This window comes from Schistosoma haematobium, chromosome ZW (genome assembly GCF_000699445.3).
Source record: "Schistosoma haematobium chromosome ZW, whole genome shotgun sequence".
NCBI lineage: Eukaryota > Metazoa > Platyhelminthes > Trematoda > Strigeidida > Schistosomatidae > Schistosoma > Schistosoma haematobium.
The window spans coordinates 3,260,336-3,278,879 of record NC_067195.1 but is presented as its reverse complement, the minus strand read 5'-3'; the positions used below and the strand labels follow the sequence as shown (position 1 = coordinate 3,278,879).

Genomic DNA, 18,544 nt, shown 5'->3' with positions numbered 1-18,544 from the left:
TGACTCAAATTGCCTTCAAATTGACCCTCAAATTGCTCTTCATTAAAAATAAATGATAAAAAAGGCCAATGGTGGTGATTTTGTACTAGTGTTCTATTTCATTCTTCATAAAAATATAATTAAACTTGTTTACTAAAACAAATTCCAATAAGAGACTGATCAATTTCAGTCCAAAAACATCAATGGGAAGATTCAAGTAAAACAATACCAAGTGAATTAAACTTCACCCCATTGCACAAGCAAGTGGCTATCAGGACTCAGTAGCTAAGTGGATAACGCGATGCCATTTGGAGCGAACGGCACTGAGTTCGAGTCCCAGAGTGAACATCAACTCTGAGATGCAGGTACATCCAGCTGACGAGTCCCAAACAGGACGAAACGCGCGTCCTGGATTCCACTGCTAGCCACTGTCCATCTTTGCTTATAATGCTTGTAGATTAAGGTAATATCGAGGCATACGCACAGTATGCACATATGCCAATAAGAGACTGATCAATTTCAGTCCTAAAACATCAATGGCAAGATTCATGTAAAACAGTACCAAGTGAATTAAATTCGATGTTGGTTTCATAGGAAAAAAAACAAAAAAAAAAGATAGAAAAGTGTATCTTTAATTATATACTATTCTTGTTCATGCATATATTGATCATGTAGTTTTTCTTCTCTGTTCCTTTCTTTCTTTCTTTCTCTTTTGGTCTTATTCCTTCACAATAAGCTCATTTGATTTCTTGTATGGTACACACTTCTTTTAAGAATATAAAACTTAAATTGGATTTATGTATTCAAAAAGAGACAGTAATAAACTTATTATTACCCTGGTAATCTATTTTTTGTTTTGTTTTTTTGGTTATTTGTGCTATTTTATTCTGTGTTATATTCCTCCCCCCCATTACCGAATTCTTAAACCATCCATTCATTCACACATTTCCGCTCACTTGATCCTCTTAAATTGCGTGAACTTTTCAAATTCTATTCAATTATTACGTAATGACATGACTGAAAATCGTTTACAATGGCTCAGGTGCATCCACTCTTTGTGTTCTCCCAAATTCTAATCTCTTGATTCCTCCTTGTCTCTTTTTTTTCTCTTCCCAAATTTATTTCACTGGATTATACTCTTTAAATAACATCTTCAAACCTTAATGTTTCCGATTACTGCTTATACTTTTACTACCACTACCACTACGGGATTTGAATCGACAACTGCATCTCTGTACTAATGTGGTATGGTAACTCGAACTGATGTATGTACTTACGAAGTTCTACGTTGTTACTGACTGACTGACTGACTGATTACGTAATCCAGTTTATCAGTTGTTAGTACCATGAATCCTTCATTACCTTCTAAAATTATCATATAATTTATCTTATCTATCTCTGAACTTAAATCAATTATTACAGCACCCATCCTTAATTGTTTCCTTGATTCTAACACTAAATAACTTCTGACCTGTTCTTGCATATATATAGTTATCATTGATAACCTTTGTCATTCCAATTCTTTACATTCACTTATGTCAATTGTTCCATACCTATATGTTATCTCTATGTAAAATTCTAATACAAAATTGGTTGTAAGCAGCTGATGATGAGAAACCACGACAACAATAGTGAATCCATAATATTCTACCTCTATATTTGTTCTGGCTTTATTTCAATTCATAAAGGGAACTAATTGCATGCAATATAAAATGAATTGAATTTTAATCAATATTAAGTTGGTTAGAAACTAGCATTCATGAGAATAGCTATCTTTTTTGTTGTTATTTCATTTCACTAGAGATTATGTTATTCCAATCTAATATTATCATTATTATTCACAATATTGAAAATTTAAATTTTTTGTTTATTCATTTCCATTGTATTAATCTATTCTTCTCATCTTAAGATCATATTTATCATTAAAGGTTTTAATCTTCTAAGTTTCTTCAGTCTTGATTGCTGTTGGAGGTATAAGGGCGGTTTTCACTTCCCGGTTGCCGACACCATAGAAGGGTTCTTCTGGAGGTACCTGAAAAGGAAATTGGATTAGAGGTGGTCTTAGTTGACCTGAGATCGTGACCGCAGTGCCCAAGGGACAACTGCTTGAGGCCAGTCACACATGACTTTTTTGTGAGTAATTTTCGTGTTAGCTCCGTAATTGTTGAGACCTTACCGCTGTATATGGATATCCGTGGGATAAGGCGAGGTGTGCATTTTTAGGGTCGACCTTTTCTAACTCCATCCCTCCTTATAAGAAGGCAGCATCGCTGTCATGCTGGTTATCTGAAGGATACATTTTACTGCCGTCACACCTCTGTGTAGTCAGCAGTAGGACATCACCATCGGACCTTGAGTTTGTTGCTCAATTCATAGAATGTTTTGAATATAGAGTTTGATGGTTGTTTGTAATCCTCTCGTCTAAAAATCTTGAAAAATCTACCCCATACTTTTGTATTCAGCGCGGTTTGAACGCGTATCATTTAATACAATGGTATAGTTATGTTATTCTGGCTACCAAATGATTTCCTTTTAGTGATAAATAATTGGTTGCAATTCCGACCGGTAATGGACTTTCCACAATTAATTGATCGTAATAAATAACGATCAAATGTCATGTCTATTTAGTCCTTATTAATGGTCGATAGGATTTGATCAGCATTAAAGTATCAGTTATTATTCGGTTGTAAATTTTTCAGTCCTACAGTAGGTAGGTCAATTGCAACCTAGCAGATCAGTAGTAACTTCTCAAACTGTAAAGCTAGGTGATGCAGATTTGATTCCAGTGAAGAAGATCAATTACTTAAATACTATGGGTATACCTTGCTGAAAATTGCTAGCTAACACGAAATCTAGATCGGGTAGTGTTTCCTGCCGACTGCCTACAACCATCTAACATCTCAATATAGTTCACATGTTTTCCAGTCAGTCAAATTAGTTTACACATTGCAACTTGACCCATAGAATTTAATCAGCACTAAAGGACTAGATAAACCGAACATTTGGTCATTAGTGATCAACCAATTGTATTTTGTGAATATTTTCCCGACCGTTGTTGCTACCTTGACGTGGTGGTCGGGCTTGCCTATCGTGATGAAGCAACCGAGCTATGCTGACTGGAACAATCGTCCCTCAATGTCCTACCATGTCAGAAAGGTCGGTTGAAGAGCGGTAAGACTAAAAGCAACAAACCTTAAGTCCGAAGGCGAAGTCGTACTGCTGACTGTACAGAGGTGTGACATCAGTAAGATGTTTCCTTCAGACAACCAACATGACAGCGATGCTGCCTTCCCACTAGGAGGGGTGGGGTTAGAAAATATCGACCCTAGAAATGCACACCTTACCTTATCCCACGGATGCCGCCTCCGGCGGCAAGGTCTCAACAAGTACGGAGCTAACACAAAAATTACTCATAAAAAGGTCGTGTGTGACCGACCTCAGGCAGTTGTCCCTTGGGCACTGCGGTCACGCTATCAGGTCACTAAGACCATCTCTAATCCAATTTTCTTTTCAGGTACCTCCAGAAGAACCCTTCCACGGTGTGGGCAACCGGGAAGTGAAAACCGCCCTCATACCTTTAACAGCACTCAAGACCACTGTATTCATAATCAACATCCCTCTTCAATTCCTACTATTCCCCTTACATCGACTTTCAACTCTAAACTTCCTCTTTCGGCTTCTTCCTCAAGTGTCACCATCGCCAACGATTCTAGTGCGCGAAACACTGTCCCAGGTCTACTGAAACCTTGCTCCAAACTACACATCGGAGCCTTCAACGTACGCACACTGTCAAATCGGTCAACAGACTGTGAATATTTAGGTAACTTAAGTTGCTTTGAATTGAAAAAATTCTAGTTTTTTTTTGTTGCTTCATTCATGTTCGTGTACACTTTGATAGTAAAAAGATCAGTCTGATTGTGTTGGGAAGTGTTAAATCGTTATTTTGTCACTTTTATTGTGTACATTTTCATTCCTGCTTTCTTGTTTTTGCATTAAAACATTCTACTAGAACCATTATTTTTACTGGGTTAAAAAAAATATTTCCTCTTATTTGCCAATTACTCTTTCAATACGCTAATTGCTATGTTATTTATACACCTATCTGAATCAATATTATTTGGTTCTGACCAATATATCTTCCTTGCAAAATTTACTTTTGAAATAGTTAGGTTCATAGGAAGCGAATACACACGTCAGATACATCACGACTTCTGTCGACTCATTGTTTATATGTGAACAGTTCAACAATGTTAATTAAGAGTAATTAGTGACAATAAGCTTATTGAACTCTGTCTGATCCATTATATTCACTGATAAAATAGGAACAAATTGAACTATACATTCTGTCTAATGACATTCCTTTATGTTGTGTTGTTTGGTGACAGGTAGCAATAAATCAATGACCTCTAGGTTTTGTGTTAGTTGGTATTCATCAGAAAGAATTATTTCCAATCTCGAGGTGGAGATCACGCTCACTATGGGAAGCAATTTTATAGTTGGAAATGTTACCACTTTTTTTACAGTATGGGTCTCTTATCAATTCTTTTAAAGATTGTGAATAAGTTAACTTGCCTGCAGTTTCTCGATTACCTTGGGGAAAAAATTAACTCAATGAATTCCATTTTAATGTTGAACCACATAGAATGGTGACCACAGTGTAACTTAGTCAATAGAGCTTGATCAACACTAAGAGTTGCGTAGCATTACTTTAGTTATCATTAGATTTTTATTCAGTTTTCAAACTTATTTATTAATGCTACAAATAACCAATTCAAGTTAATTTAATAGGAGTTTTGTTTTGTTCTCATTTGTATAAAATGTTTTATAATTCATATCACAAACTGACCATAATTATATCATCATTGAAATCAGGATGCACTAGACAGTTGTGGGACCCTTCAGCAGTGCATATCCACGAATCCACTATGGATCGATCACAGGATCTTAAATTACTTTTTGAAATTAGTCACTTCCAATGTTGTGGTGAGAAACTGTGACCGATGCAGTTCAGCTAATTTGGATATGAGGCAGTTACCCATTGACATCGAGAGATGTTTGTTTTATATCTCCAATAGATTTGAATTTAACCAATGTGGACCATTGGTTAGCTACTCAGTGACATGAAAGTTAAGCACCAGTCACACGACTTGAAGATCCTGAGTTTGACCTCTGGTAAAGTCATGGATGAATATGGATTAATATTCTCATACTAGTATAAAACAAATGTATGGTGCTCCATAATTTTTAATGGTTGTCTAACTAGTATCAATCTCTGATGTAAACTATGGAATTGTAATTATCACAAACTTCCTATACTAATAAAAATGTATTGGTTAGATTACAATTGAATATTTCAAGGATAGTTAATATCCATTTTGTACTATCTCTTACTTAGTGATATCCTTCTTGTTTTTTTTCTGGTTAGCGTTTTTTTAGCGAGTTAGTTTTCTACGGGATGGGGACGCTAACCCCATGCGCAACCCTCCTCCTTTATCCGGGCTTGGGACTGGCATTAGCCCCCGGAGGGACTCCAGGCGAAGTTATCCTTCTTGTTACACCCAACAATATGTAATGCCAACTGTATTCGTTTCGAATATAATGAGTCTATTTATATGTCGAATACTATCATCATTTAAATAAGCTTAGATTACGGGTGGATACCTTGGAAATGATAATATTTTGTTTTCTAAATTGAATAGTTTAATTATCATTTTAGATAAAATCATCACCATCTATTTTGAATATAAGTAGTTTGAGATTACTTACATTAAAAGGTGTGCATTCTTACTTTTTTTTTAAAAAAATCTTACAGTCTCATTTTATCTGATAACAACCAACAAAGGAAAAGGGTTGAATGATAGTCCAAGAGTCATATATGGGATAATCTAATACTCACAATTGCTTGATCACTGGGTGGCGATCAATGTCATGCGTGTCTAGTCCTTATTGGTGCAGATCGAATGCTATCGATCATGTTGTAATGTAGCCACCAGTCTAGGTGACTCAACACTGCGGGCAATATATATTGAGATTAGATGGTGGTTGGAGGTAGTCGACAGGAAACCCTGTAATATTAAACCACATAGAATGTTGACCACAGGGTTTCCTGTCGACTACCTCCAACCACCAATTAAATTTATTACTTTCATACTATCTGGCTTCTTAATTAATGAATTACTATTACTGTTACCCCTACATTTTTTTGTTATATTAAATTATTATTTAAACATAACATAGATCATTGAAACTGTGAATTCATTGTTGTGTTTTTCTTGACTTGACTTCTAGCACGGTGAAACAGATCTCAATATTCATGGTCGAATCGGTGGAGATGGGAAGCTTTCTGAAAGGGGTGAACTAGTAAGTTTCTTACATACCATATTGTATCCATGCATAATTTTAATTTCAGTCTATTAAGAATATTGTTTTTGGCAATATATCACAAGTTTGAAGTGATTTGTATATTTTTTACTTTGAAAAATTTTTAAAATATCAACATTGTATTGTTCACTATCAATCAGATAACGGACAATTAAACTGTTGAAAAACATGTCGACCTTTTAGTCATCATTACTGGGCTATGCTCTCCTTGATGTGTACAAGAAGTTTCTTCTCTATTTCACCAGTATTGTAGGTGTTTCGTCACATATATGTAGACTGGTAGACACAATTTTAGGTGAGCCCCCAAATGCCCTGGTATGGCCGAGAGTGGGGTGGGCCTACCTTCCCTCTCGAAATGCTCTCACACGGCCACGCGTATACAGCCTCTGCCAGGGAAGTCCTACTCACCGCCAGATACATATACGCCACACAGATCTCATTTGGTTTGTGTGAGGGCTGTGATACTACCGGCTGCCCAAACCGAAGCAAGTGGTTTTCTTAGGGGACCACATCCGGAGCCTTCGACCTGAAGGTCTAATCTACAATGCAGTGGAGCATCGTAAAGGGACGCAGTCTCATGCTAACCGGTGACCAACGATTACTTCATACACCATTTGTTCCGTCAGAATCCTGGAGACTATGTGCACCGTTGCTTTGAAATCAGGGTTTTCCAACTCTCCTAAGTGAGTCCTCGATATCCATCAACCCGGTTAAAGCGTCGAACATTCGCTTTTTGTCCCCTCAATTTCGTAAACAACAGTAGTGATGCGAGAAGGTAGTTAGTAGGACTTCCCTGGTTGAGGCTATAAACGCGTGGCCATGTGAGAGCATTTCGAGAGGGAGAGCGGACTCTCCTCACTCTTGACCGTACTAGGGCATTTGGGGGCAGTTGAAGTGGATCGGCTAGATGAACGAAACTTCATACTATTCTTTCAACTTCGTTGTATTTACTTTATTCAAACTTAATGTTTTAATAATATTTTTGGATTAGTAAATTCACATTCTTATAAAGGATTCACTACTTAGTAAGTTTCAATTACAATTAGGCACATTCAATTGATCATTATTTTCCATTTGTTTACATGTATTTGATATTTCTTCAAGTAGACCTGTCATGTTCTTGTGTTCATCAGTTGTAGAGTAGTTACTTGATATGGGTAATTGTGAATAAAATAGAGATAGTCCTGGATTCCACTGCTAGCTACTATCCATCTCTGCTTATAATGCTTGTAAATTAAGGCAATGTCGAGGCAATACACACAGTATGCATATATGCCAATAAGAGACTGATCGCTTATAGTCCTGAACATCAATGGGAAGGTTCATGTACAACAATACCAAGTGAATTAAAGAGATAGTTTGTTTAAACATTACTATATCATAGATTACAATCAAATTGCAAGTGTATTTCACCATAATTCTTTTCCTTTATAAAACACTAAACTATATCCTAAATGGGTTAGATATTTCTTAACATTAGCGGAATAGTTTAAGTCGTTTACATCCAACTACCATGATATAACCGAGATTATAAAGATTTCACTCCCTTATTTAAAGTGTTTGCATGTTTTGTATCTTTTGTTCACCAGGAAATTCCTACTCTACTAAAAGAACAAAAGTGGATACTATTTAATTTAATCAGACTAATGGATACAGAATGTTTATTTAGAGGATTTAGAAACCCTTAATTCTAAACCAATAGTATTAATAAGCTTTAGTATTTTCCATAATTATTGGCAGTTCATCATAGTTGTGTGAGGGCTGTGATACTACCCGGGTGCCTAGACTGAAGCAGGTGGTTTTCTTAGGGGCCACACCTCGAGCCTTTGACCTAAAGGTCTAACCCACAAGGCAGTGGAGCATCGTGAGGAGATGCAGTTCCGTGGTAGCCGATGACCGAAAATGGGTTCATACGCCATTTGTCCCCTCAGGATACTGGAGCCCATGAGCACTATTGGTTTTGAATCCGGTTAAAGCGCCGGACATTCGCTTTTCGTCCTCTCATTTTCGTAAACAACACCCCCGCCACGAGAAGGCAGTGAGTAGGACTTCCTTGGCAGAGACTGTATTCGCGTGGCCGTGTGAGAGCATTTCGAGAGGAAGGGCGGGCCTACCCCACTCTCGGCCATACCAGGGCATTTGGGGGCCAATATTTATGTGTTCAAGTAAAATAATAAAATAAAATAAGCTTAAGAGTATAAAAAGAATGAATGGTATACGCATTTAATCTGACCAACAGTTATCATTTTCTCATATTTTCACTACTTTCTTCAGTTTAAATCTCTGAGCAGTATCATATCTCACGTACAAGTAATCATAATTTTCAATGAAAAAACAAACAAACAAACAGACAAACATCCTTCAGTCATCTTTCATGAGTTAAATATTAAAAACATAAACAATATCATCCATGGTAAAATGTGTAGGGTATTTAATGTTTTGCATGAATAGTTATTGTTGTTCTTTTGTTCTATCTAAACTGAATGGTTTAATTGTAAATCAATCTATCACTATCATTTCTAGAATATTTCTAATAGTTTAATTCATGAATTAATGTAAGATAGACTACCATCAAAAAACCTATCAGTACTAGACGGCCAATTCGTCCTATTATGGGACTCCTTAGTGGTGCCTATCCACAATCACGCACCTAAGGGACTCAAACTCAGCAACTTCAGTTTCGTGCGAGAACACTTCACCTCTAGATCATTGAATTCATCCATTAAAAATTACTACAACCCCCAAATGCCCTGGTACGGCCGAGAGTGGGGAGAGTCCGCTCTCCCTCTCGAAATGCTCTCACACGGCCACGCGTATATAGCCTCTGCCAGGGAAGTCCTACTCACTGCCTTCTCGTGGCGGGGGTGTTGTTTACGAAAATGAGAGGACGAAAAGCGAATGTCCGGCGCTTTAACCGGATTCAAAACCAATGGTGCATATGGGCTCCAGTATCCTGCCGGAACAAATGGCGTATGAACCAATTGTTGGTCACCGGCTTCCATGGGACTGCATCTCCTTACGATGCTCCACTGCCTTGTGGATCAGACCTTCAGGTCGAAGGCTCGGGGTGTGGCCCCCTAAGAAAACCACCTACTTCGGTTTGGGCACCCGGGCAGTATCACAGCCCTCACACATATCGAATGAGATTTGTGTGGCGCATATGTATTTGGTGCCTCTTTGTACCATTATGTATGTGTTGAAATAAATAAATAAATAAAAATTCTGATCATAATTTCATGAATCATCTTATCATTAATACACTAATCCAAGTAATAATCTTTATGTTCAACTGATCTATCTTGTAGTTGTTACTTTATTCAACATAGTTAGTTGTTTCTTCTCTCCTTATTCATTTTACAAAAAAATCTACTGTTCTCTTTTTTTCAGTATGCTAAAAAACTTGCAGCATTTATGGAACAAGAAAAGTTAGAAAATCTTAAAGTTTGGACAAGTCATTTTAAGCGTACTATTCAAACTGCTGAACATATTCAATGTTCACAGATGTGTTATTGGAAAGCATTGGATGAATTAGATGCTGTAAGTTCTATGTACTAATTTATATAAGATGATGAATCATGTTCGGTTTACAACCGCATATCATTAATCACATTAGATGTCAGTTGGTTCAATTTGTCATATCCAATTAGCATAGCGAGATGAAATTGTCAAGGTGAATCCTTGATTATTAAAGGTAGTAATAAAATTAATGAGAATAGGAGAGATTTGGCATCTAAGATACAATGAGAGAAGAAAATATAGTTTAGTCAAATAATAATAAAAAGTTATGGGAAATTTAAAAACTTAAGACCTAATGAAAGACCAAAAGTGAAAGCACCTGCCCCATCAAGGACGACTTTCAGCCGTCATTTACGGTCTCTAACCATTGGTTAAGATAATCACACGGACCTCAACTAGGTACTCCTCTTACCTACATAACTCAGCTTAACATTCATTGTCTTCACGGACTGATGCTGTAAATTGTTTTGGCAGCTCCTAGATTTCTTCCAATCTACTACTACATTATCCATCATCTCTCTAACCATCTCAGTCGGTAGAGGTTTCTCACCTCTTCAGTTAGTTTGCCTCAACAAATATTATATCTAACCTCAGAATTACCAAATCGACGGTCCGAAAATACGACAGTATCAGTTTACAGGCAATTCTGATAGAATACTAATAACTTATGCGACCTGAAAGTCATGGGTTTGATCCCTATCGAGGTTGCTGTTGGTTACTGCTAACTAGTGCTAAGATCTTAATAACTACCCAGTATTTCCGGGTTTTCAGGGATTGTCTAGCTAAGGCCAGTTCATAATGCAAAACTTTAAATTACACAACAGTTTAACTATATAACTCCATAACTTTTTTCATGTTATAGTTTCTATGCAGATCAGTTGTAATTTTAATTTCCTGAATGTATTGTGTTATAATCGTTAACATGCTATCGAGCATATCTTTCTCATTCTTTCATTATGGCCTAACATCACTCGATTCACAATTTCTCGCCAAAATACTCTTAATGGAATTCATATTTCAAAATCAGTCGCTGATAGTGAACTTATAATTATGATCATAGTGAGAGTTTAAGAGGAAGTTAACTCACAATTGATAACTCTTTAGAGAGACGATGAATAAACTTTCCTGATGCGTTTCAAATTAAAACGAAACAGCTATCTTATCGTCTCTCGATTTTTGAATTAGTTTTCCAGGTAATATCAACCTGTGATAAATGTTATCTTCAATAAATTCTAACTTGAAGCTATCAGCAACGTTCTCAACGTTCAATAAATGTGTTGTATCCATTACTTTCAGTCATTTATCTGTCGACTAATTGGGCCATTGGTCCATATTGGGTTGTCATTTCCATAAAAGACTTCATCTCGAATAACTGGAGTTATCCACAACTCAGCTCAACATATCGAATCAAAAACACTTATGTGGTGAACGTTTGGACTTTAAATAAAATTTTTAATAAAGATTTTACTCTCACATTAGGTAAATAAAAGAATTACAGGAAGTACTGGATTCTGCATACTTATTGAAACCTAAAATCGTTACAGATAGTTTCGGCCTAAATTGTTATATTTTAGACGTTGATCGACATCACCTGTTAAATTCATCAATCAGAATTCCGGTGATAATTTTCCTAACCTACGTAAACTTTTCCGTCTATATTCTAGTATCCTAAGCATTGACCAGTGGTGCTTTCCGAAGAACACGATTAAACTTGAGCGGCCACTAACATGCAGTTCTTTCCTATAGATCCATTGATTCGTACAGTTAATTCCGAATAATGGAAGATATCATTCAAACTCATCACTATTATTATTCCAATCACCTATGGATTCATCTAAAACTAACGAACTGCATCACACTATAGTAAATCATAGTTACACATATATAGACCTAAAGTATTAGTGTCAGTCAGTAACAACGTAGAACTTCTTACGTACGTACATCAGTTCGAGTTGTCAAACCACATTAGTACAGAGATGCAGTTGTCGATTCAAATCCTGTAGTGGTAGAGGTAGTAAGAGTATAAGCAGTAATCGGAAACATTAGGGTTTGAAGATGTTATTCAAAGAGTATAATCCAGTGAAATAAATTTGGGGAGAGAAAAAAAGGGACATAAAGAATTCAGAAGATTAGAATTTGGGAAAACACAAAGAGTGGATACACCTGCACCATTGCAAACGATTTTGAGCCATGTCATTCAAGGTCTCTAACCATCGGTTGTTATCATCTCGCGGATCCCAACCAGATAGTCTACACCTATCAATATGGTTCAGTCCATTTGTCAGTGACTTCATAGACTTGTGCCATGTTTTGGTCTGGCCCCACCCCTAGATTTCTTCCAACCTACTCCTAAACCATAAAACATCACACATCGGGGCAATGAATCAATTTAAAAATGAAGTACTCATTTAACAATAATTTTGTAATGATACAACGTATGACAATAGTTATTAAGCTAAATAGTAGCTTACAATAAAACAGAATATAATTAAATAATCGTCTAGTTATATCTTTAGTAATTATTACTAAAAAGGAATTTATCTATTCATAATCTATAAAATAATTTCTAAGGTTACTATTTCATTAGTTGGCATAAGTAATATAAAATAGAATTCCAAAATGTTCTTTAATTATTGGACATTTAACTATGTTTGTATCAAATTAATAGATGATTATTTCTTATTAAAAAAAACAAACATCCAAAATATTGATTTAACTTAAGTGAATAGAAATAGTTTGTAGTTTAGTCGATTATATGTTTACATTTCTTTTTTTTGGTCTTGAATGCTGTTAGAGGTATGAGGGCGGTAATCACTTCTAGGTTGCCCACATCACAGAGGGGTTCTTCTGGAGGTATGTGGAAAGGAAATTGGATTAGAGGTGGTCTTAGAGACGTGAAAGCGTGACTACAGTGCCCAAGGGACAACTGCCTGAGGTCGGTCACACACGACCTTTTTATGAGTAATTTTGGTGTTAGCTCCGTACTTGTTGATACCTTATCGCTGTAAATGGATATCCATGGGATAAGGCGAGGTGTGCATTTTCAGGATGACTATCGTAACTAATGCTTGGAGACTCTGGGTGACATGGCTCAGAATCGATCGATCACAATGGCGTTGGTGTATAACACTCTCTGTCTTCCCTTAAACTAAGAGATTAAAATCATTTCATATGTTTCTTTCTACGAACTAATTCTTTCCTCCTGTATTATATCCTTATTGCAATCTTTCTTTTATATATTACCACAACTGAATTAACTACTTTTATGAATCCGGTGTTCATCTTGTTGTGTTAATGAGGTATGGCAACCTGAACCGATCCATATTTATGCCTGGTCCTACGTTGTAGCTGACTGACTGACTGAGTGATTTTTTTGGGAGGGAGAACCATATTGATGGAGGGGGGGCTGGAATTAATAAGTTTTTTTGGATAGATAATTCAGTATTGGTCCTATCAGTATTAAAAACATAAATGGAATTAATTCAGGAAACATAATATATAATTATATTATTGAAATTCTGTTGATTTTACATAATTTCCATCTAATTATGTATATTTAGTGACAATACGAGAATGTTTTGATAACATAGTATATCACTTAATTAACAAATAAGTTGAAGTTAGACAATAACGCCGTTGAATGCTGACTCAATGTTCGAAGATGTTGGATTCAAGTCCCTTCTGTGCAGAATTGTGGATGTACACTACTGAGGACTCCCATGCTAGAAATAAACAGCCATCCAGTACTTCCAGGTTTTCAATGGTTGTTAGCTTAAATTGACTTATGAATTCAACTATGATTATACTATAATCTCTACAAATCTCAATACAAATAAGTAAATACATAAATAATTAAATAGGTCATCATTTCCAACTATATTTTAAACAGTTGCATGTATGAATTCATTCTATTTTGAAATAATCTACAATCATTTTTAATTACAAACAATTGTGTTGTTGTTTTAATGAATAAAATTGAATTACATACAAAACTAGATAGATTGGATGAATTAATAGACGACACCCAGGCAGTATCACACCCCATACACAAATCAAGTGATTTGTATGGTACGAATGTAATTTGGTGCCCCTTTGTACTTCTATTTATGTGTTCAAATAAATTAATAAACAATATTTACTTATACAATTGAAAGTAGGAAACTCATGAATTTTCAATTAAGCTTGTGATTTAAACAAAGTCAAATACTGCGCGGCAGTCCGTTCTGTTTTAATTTACGGCAGCGAAACATGGCCATTAAGAGTAGAAAATACTCGTAAGCTACTAGTATTTGACCACATATGCCTTAGAAATATTGCTGGCGTCTGCTGGGATCACCGGGTAAGTAATAGTGAGGTTAGACGCAAGGTATTAGGGAATGATGGTAAATCAGTTGATGAAGTTGTGAGTCTTCATCGACTGAGATGGTTGGGCCACGTGTTGCGTAGACCTGAATTCCGATTACAACGACGTGCAATGCTAACCGGTGTTGGGGATGGTTGAAAGAAAGTTAGGGGTGGCCAAGCCAAAATGTGACATCAGTCCACAAAGTCACTAACTTCTGGTGTGAGCCATGTTGATAGATGCAGACTACTTGGTTGGGGTGCGCGTGACTATCGTAACCAACGGTTGGAGACTCTGGGTGACATGCCTCAGAATCGATCGATCACAATGGCGTCGGTGTATACACTCTCTGTCTTCCCTTAAACTAAGTGATTAAAATCTCTTCATATCTTTCTTTCTATGGACTAATTTTTTCTTCATGTACTATATCCTTATTGCAATCTTTCTTTTATATATTACCACCATTGAATTAACTACTTTTATGAATCCAGTGTCCATCTTGTTTTGTTAATGAGGTATGGCAACTTGGACCGATGTATATATGTGCCTTGTCCTACGTTGTAGCTGACTGACTGACTGACTATTAATTGGACAATGTTTTCTTCCTTTTATTTTAAGAAGAAATATCAGGACTTTAAGAGCATCATAGAATAAATAAGGTCAAAACAAAAATACCTAATCAAAATTATATAATTTAAGACCTTTCTGGCTCCAGGATTAATGTTGAATTAAAGAAGAACGCACTTTACATTGAAAGTAAATTATTCATTCAATACTTGTGCTTAGCTGTTTTGTCTATATTCCAGTATTCCCATCATTGACCAGTGATGCTTTCCGACGAACATGATTAATCTTGAGCGGCCACTAACATATAGTTCTCACCTATTGATCCATTGATTTGTACAGTTAAGTTCGAATAAGACAAGATAACATTCAAACTCCTATTACTAGTATTATTGTTATTGCAATCACCTATGGATTTATCTAAAACTATAAGGAACTGCCTCACACCATAACATAGTGAATCATAGTCATACATATACAGACTTAAAGTATCAATGAATCAGTCTAGAAGTGAAGTACTCAATTAGCAATAATTTTGTAGATTGTGTGGACAATGAATAGAGTTAAATATGGAGAAACAGTTCAGGTTGGATGAATAGTCAGATCTTTTTTCTTTCTATTGAAGGCACAGTATGATATGGAACGATTCGTCTATTCCCTTCTCTTTATTGTTGGAAAAACCTTTCTGAACTAGTTAAATACTTTTAATATCGATTTGGTGGTTATTCAATGTAGTACGTACTGTTATTGCCGATTTTTGATAATTTGTCCAGTTCAACAGAATTATTAGGTCTTTTATGCAGCTTAAAAATTCGTTGTTGTAAGTGGAGGTCTGATGAGAAGATTCTTGTATCTAAGATGCAATAGATGCAACCTAATGAATAGATACAATTGTGTATGGTTGTCTTTTCCTCAGTTCTAACTGCAGCCATCAAATTCCCTGGTACAACCGAGAGTGGAAAGAATCAATCGTCCCTCTCGAAATGCTCTCACATGGCCACGTACATACAACCACTGCCTTCCTGGTGGTGGGAGTGTTGTTAATGTAAGATCTTTCTAGCTCAGGATCAAGGTTGACTACAAAAAAAAACGCATTTTACATTGAAAGTAAATTATTAATACAATACTTATGTTCAACTAATCTGATATTTTATTTTTCTGTTCAGACCTAATCTAGAGGTAGTGATTTATTTTCCTTCTCTATCATTAGTTTTATCCCAGATTTAATCTTATCGTATTGTTATTGCTATTCTATTTATAATTTATAAGGGTGTTTGTGATGGTATGACCTATGAAGAGATTCATAAAAAATATCCTGACGATTTTGCACGACGTGATGACAATAAATATTATTATCGTTATCCAATGGGTGAAGTAAGTATCAAATCGTTTTTTTCTGTTTTTTTCTTTCACAAACTTTTTTTTATCAGAATGGGTTTTGTGGAGATTTTTAGAAATTTCACAGGTTGAAATCATGCTCATTAGTGACTGACTTCAGGAGGTACTTCTGGAGTTCTAGTGAGAAGCCGTTACCAGTGGAGTTCAACCAGGTCTGTTGTGAGATATCAATTCACGGAAGACAATGGTGTACGGTGGAACGACTTCGTGGGTTGGTTGAAGTTAGACATTAACACCGTCGGATGAATGTCGGCTCAGTGGTCTAGTTGGTTAAGCACTTGGTGCGAGACTAATAGGTCCTGGGCTCGAATCCCGCGGGGTGCGGGATCGTGGATGCGCATTGTTGAGGAGTCCCGTACTAGGACGAGACGGCCGTCCAGTGCTTCCAGGTTTTCCATGTTGGTCTAGCTTCAATTGACTCATGATTTCAACCTGTGAAACTTTTTTTGTCGGGTCAGTAAGTCTTTTTTGGTTCAATCTGTCAGATTTGAAAGTCCTTCAAACAGTGGAAACAGTAACCATTCGGTTTAAAAAAAAACCAGAGCTATTTGTATGAAAGAAATATCTTCAACCGGTTCTCTTACCTTAGCCAACCTTAGTGTCAATTAATCATTGGTAGAGTAATCTTAACTATTGAATGATTCAATTTGTCTAATATATATACAACCTTTCTCAGTCAAATGTAATTGCCTTTGTAATCTTTATCAACATGTTGAAATAATAGCATGAAACTGCCGTCTAGTGCTTCCAGATTTTCAGTAGTGGTCTAATATTGATCAGTTCATAATTTCATATCTCTTAGAATAATAATTAACTTCTGTAAGAAATCCTTAATATATCCCAGTCAATTCCCAGATAATAATTAACAGTTAATAAATTGTAGTAATTCTGTAAAATACTAATTCAAATTTACTACAAGGTGTTAATTACTGTGGTTTAAATAGTTTTTTTTTCTGGTTGGCGTTTGTTTTTTAAGGGATGGGGTTGCTGGCCCCCACGCCCAACACTCCTCCTTTACCCGGTCTTGGAACCGGTAATAACCCTAGAAGAGCTACCGGTGAAGTTTTGTTAATTAATACTTATTGTAATTTGTCAATTTAATTAATAATATGTAAAATATGTATATGTATATGTGTACAAACTGTACCCGTGTCTTCAAAGCATTATTCGAGTGAGTACTACTTAGATCAAGTTGTTGTGTGTGCATCAAGCCCAAATACTTACTTACGCCTGTTACCCCTCATGGAAGAGCATAAGCCGTCCACCAGCATTCTTCTTCTAATTCGATGCATTAGTCAGTCAATCTGCTACAACGTAGAACCAGGCACATGTATGCATCAGTCCAAGTTGTCATACCTCATTAACACAACCAGACGAACACCATATTCATAGAAGTAGTTAATTCAATGGTGGTAATATATAAAAGAAAGATTGCAATAAGGATATAGTACATGAAGAAAAAATTAGTCCATAGAAAGAAAGATATGAAGAGATTTTAATCACTTAGTTTAAGGGAAGACAGAGAGTGTATACACCGACGCCATTGTGATCGATCGATTCTGAGGCATGTCACCCAGAGTCTCCAACCGTTGGTTACGATAGTCACGCGCACCCCAACCAAGTAGTCTGCATCTACCAACATGGCTCACACCAGAAGTTAGTGATTTTGTGCACTGATGCCACATTTTGGCTTGGCCACCCCTAACTTTCTTCCAACCATCCTCAACACTAGTTAACATTGCACGTCGTTGTAATCGGAATTCAGGTCTACGCAACACGTGGCCCAACCATCTCAGTCGATGAAGACTCACAACTTCATCAACTGATTTACCATCATTCCCTAATACCCTGGTGTCTAATCTCACTATTACTTACTCGTTGATCCCGGCATATGCGAGCATCAATTAATAATCCTATAGATTTTAATTGATTAGATCGCTTGATAGTTATGTTTCATATATACCAATCCCCACTGTTTACTTTAATGCTTGTTATACTGTTTAACATGAAAGTAAATAAATAAAATTTGACTTATCGATATTTTACTACCTAATGTTAGTCACTTCTTCAGAATAAATAAATAACCAAATTAAAATTAACAAAAGTTTACATGGTATGGTATTAAGGAGACAATACAAAGTTTTTCTAGTACAATCAAAATTATAATATGTCGGAACACGTCTATGTCAAATTATTTTTGGTCAAGGTGATTCTATATGAAATATAACTATGTTTATTTGTTTATATGATGGTGTAATTTTGTAGTATAAAGGAATTGAATTAAAGCTTGACTCTTTGTGTAGATTACGTGGACAATGAATGTGACGGCTCAGTGGTTTAATGGTTAAGCGCTCGCGCGCGAGA

The 18,544-nt window shown here is 36.0% G+C and overlaps 1 protein-coding gene across 2 annotated transcripts in view; it reads left to right on the top strand.

Moving 5' to 3' along the window:
* Positions 1–18,544, top strand: part of PFKFB3_1 (6-phosphofructo-2-kinase/fructose-2,6-bisphosphatase 3) — a 55,237-nt gene that overhangs the window by 17,593 nt on the left and 19,100 nt on the right. For both annotated transcript variants that reach the window (XM_051210189.1, XM_051210190.1), the window contains 3 exons: positions 6,268–6,339; positions 9,748–9,897; positions 16,052–16,156. In XM_051210189.1, coding sequence (XP_051070157.1) covers positions 6,268–6,339; positions 9,748–9,897; positions 16,052–16,156 — 327 coding nt within the window. The remainder of the gene's footprint in view (positions 1–6,267; positions 6,340–9,747; positions 9,898–16,051; positions 16,157–18,544) is intronic.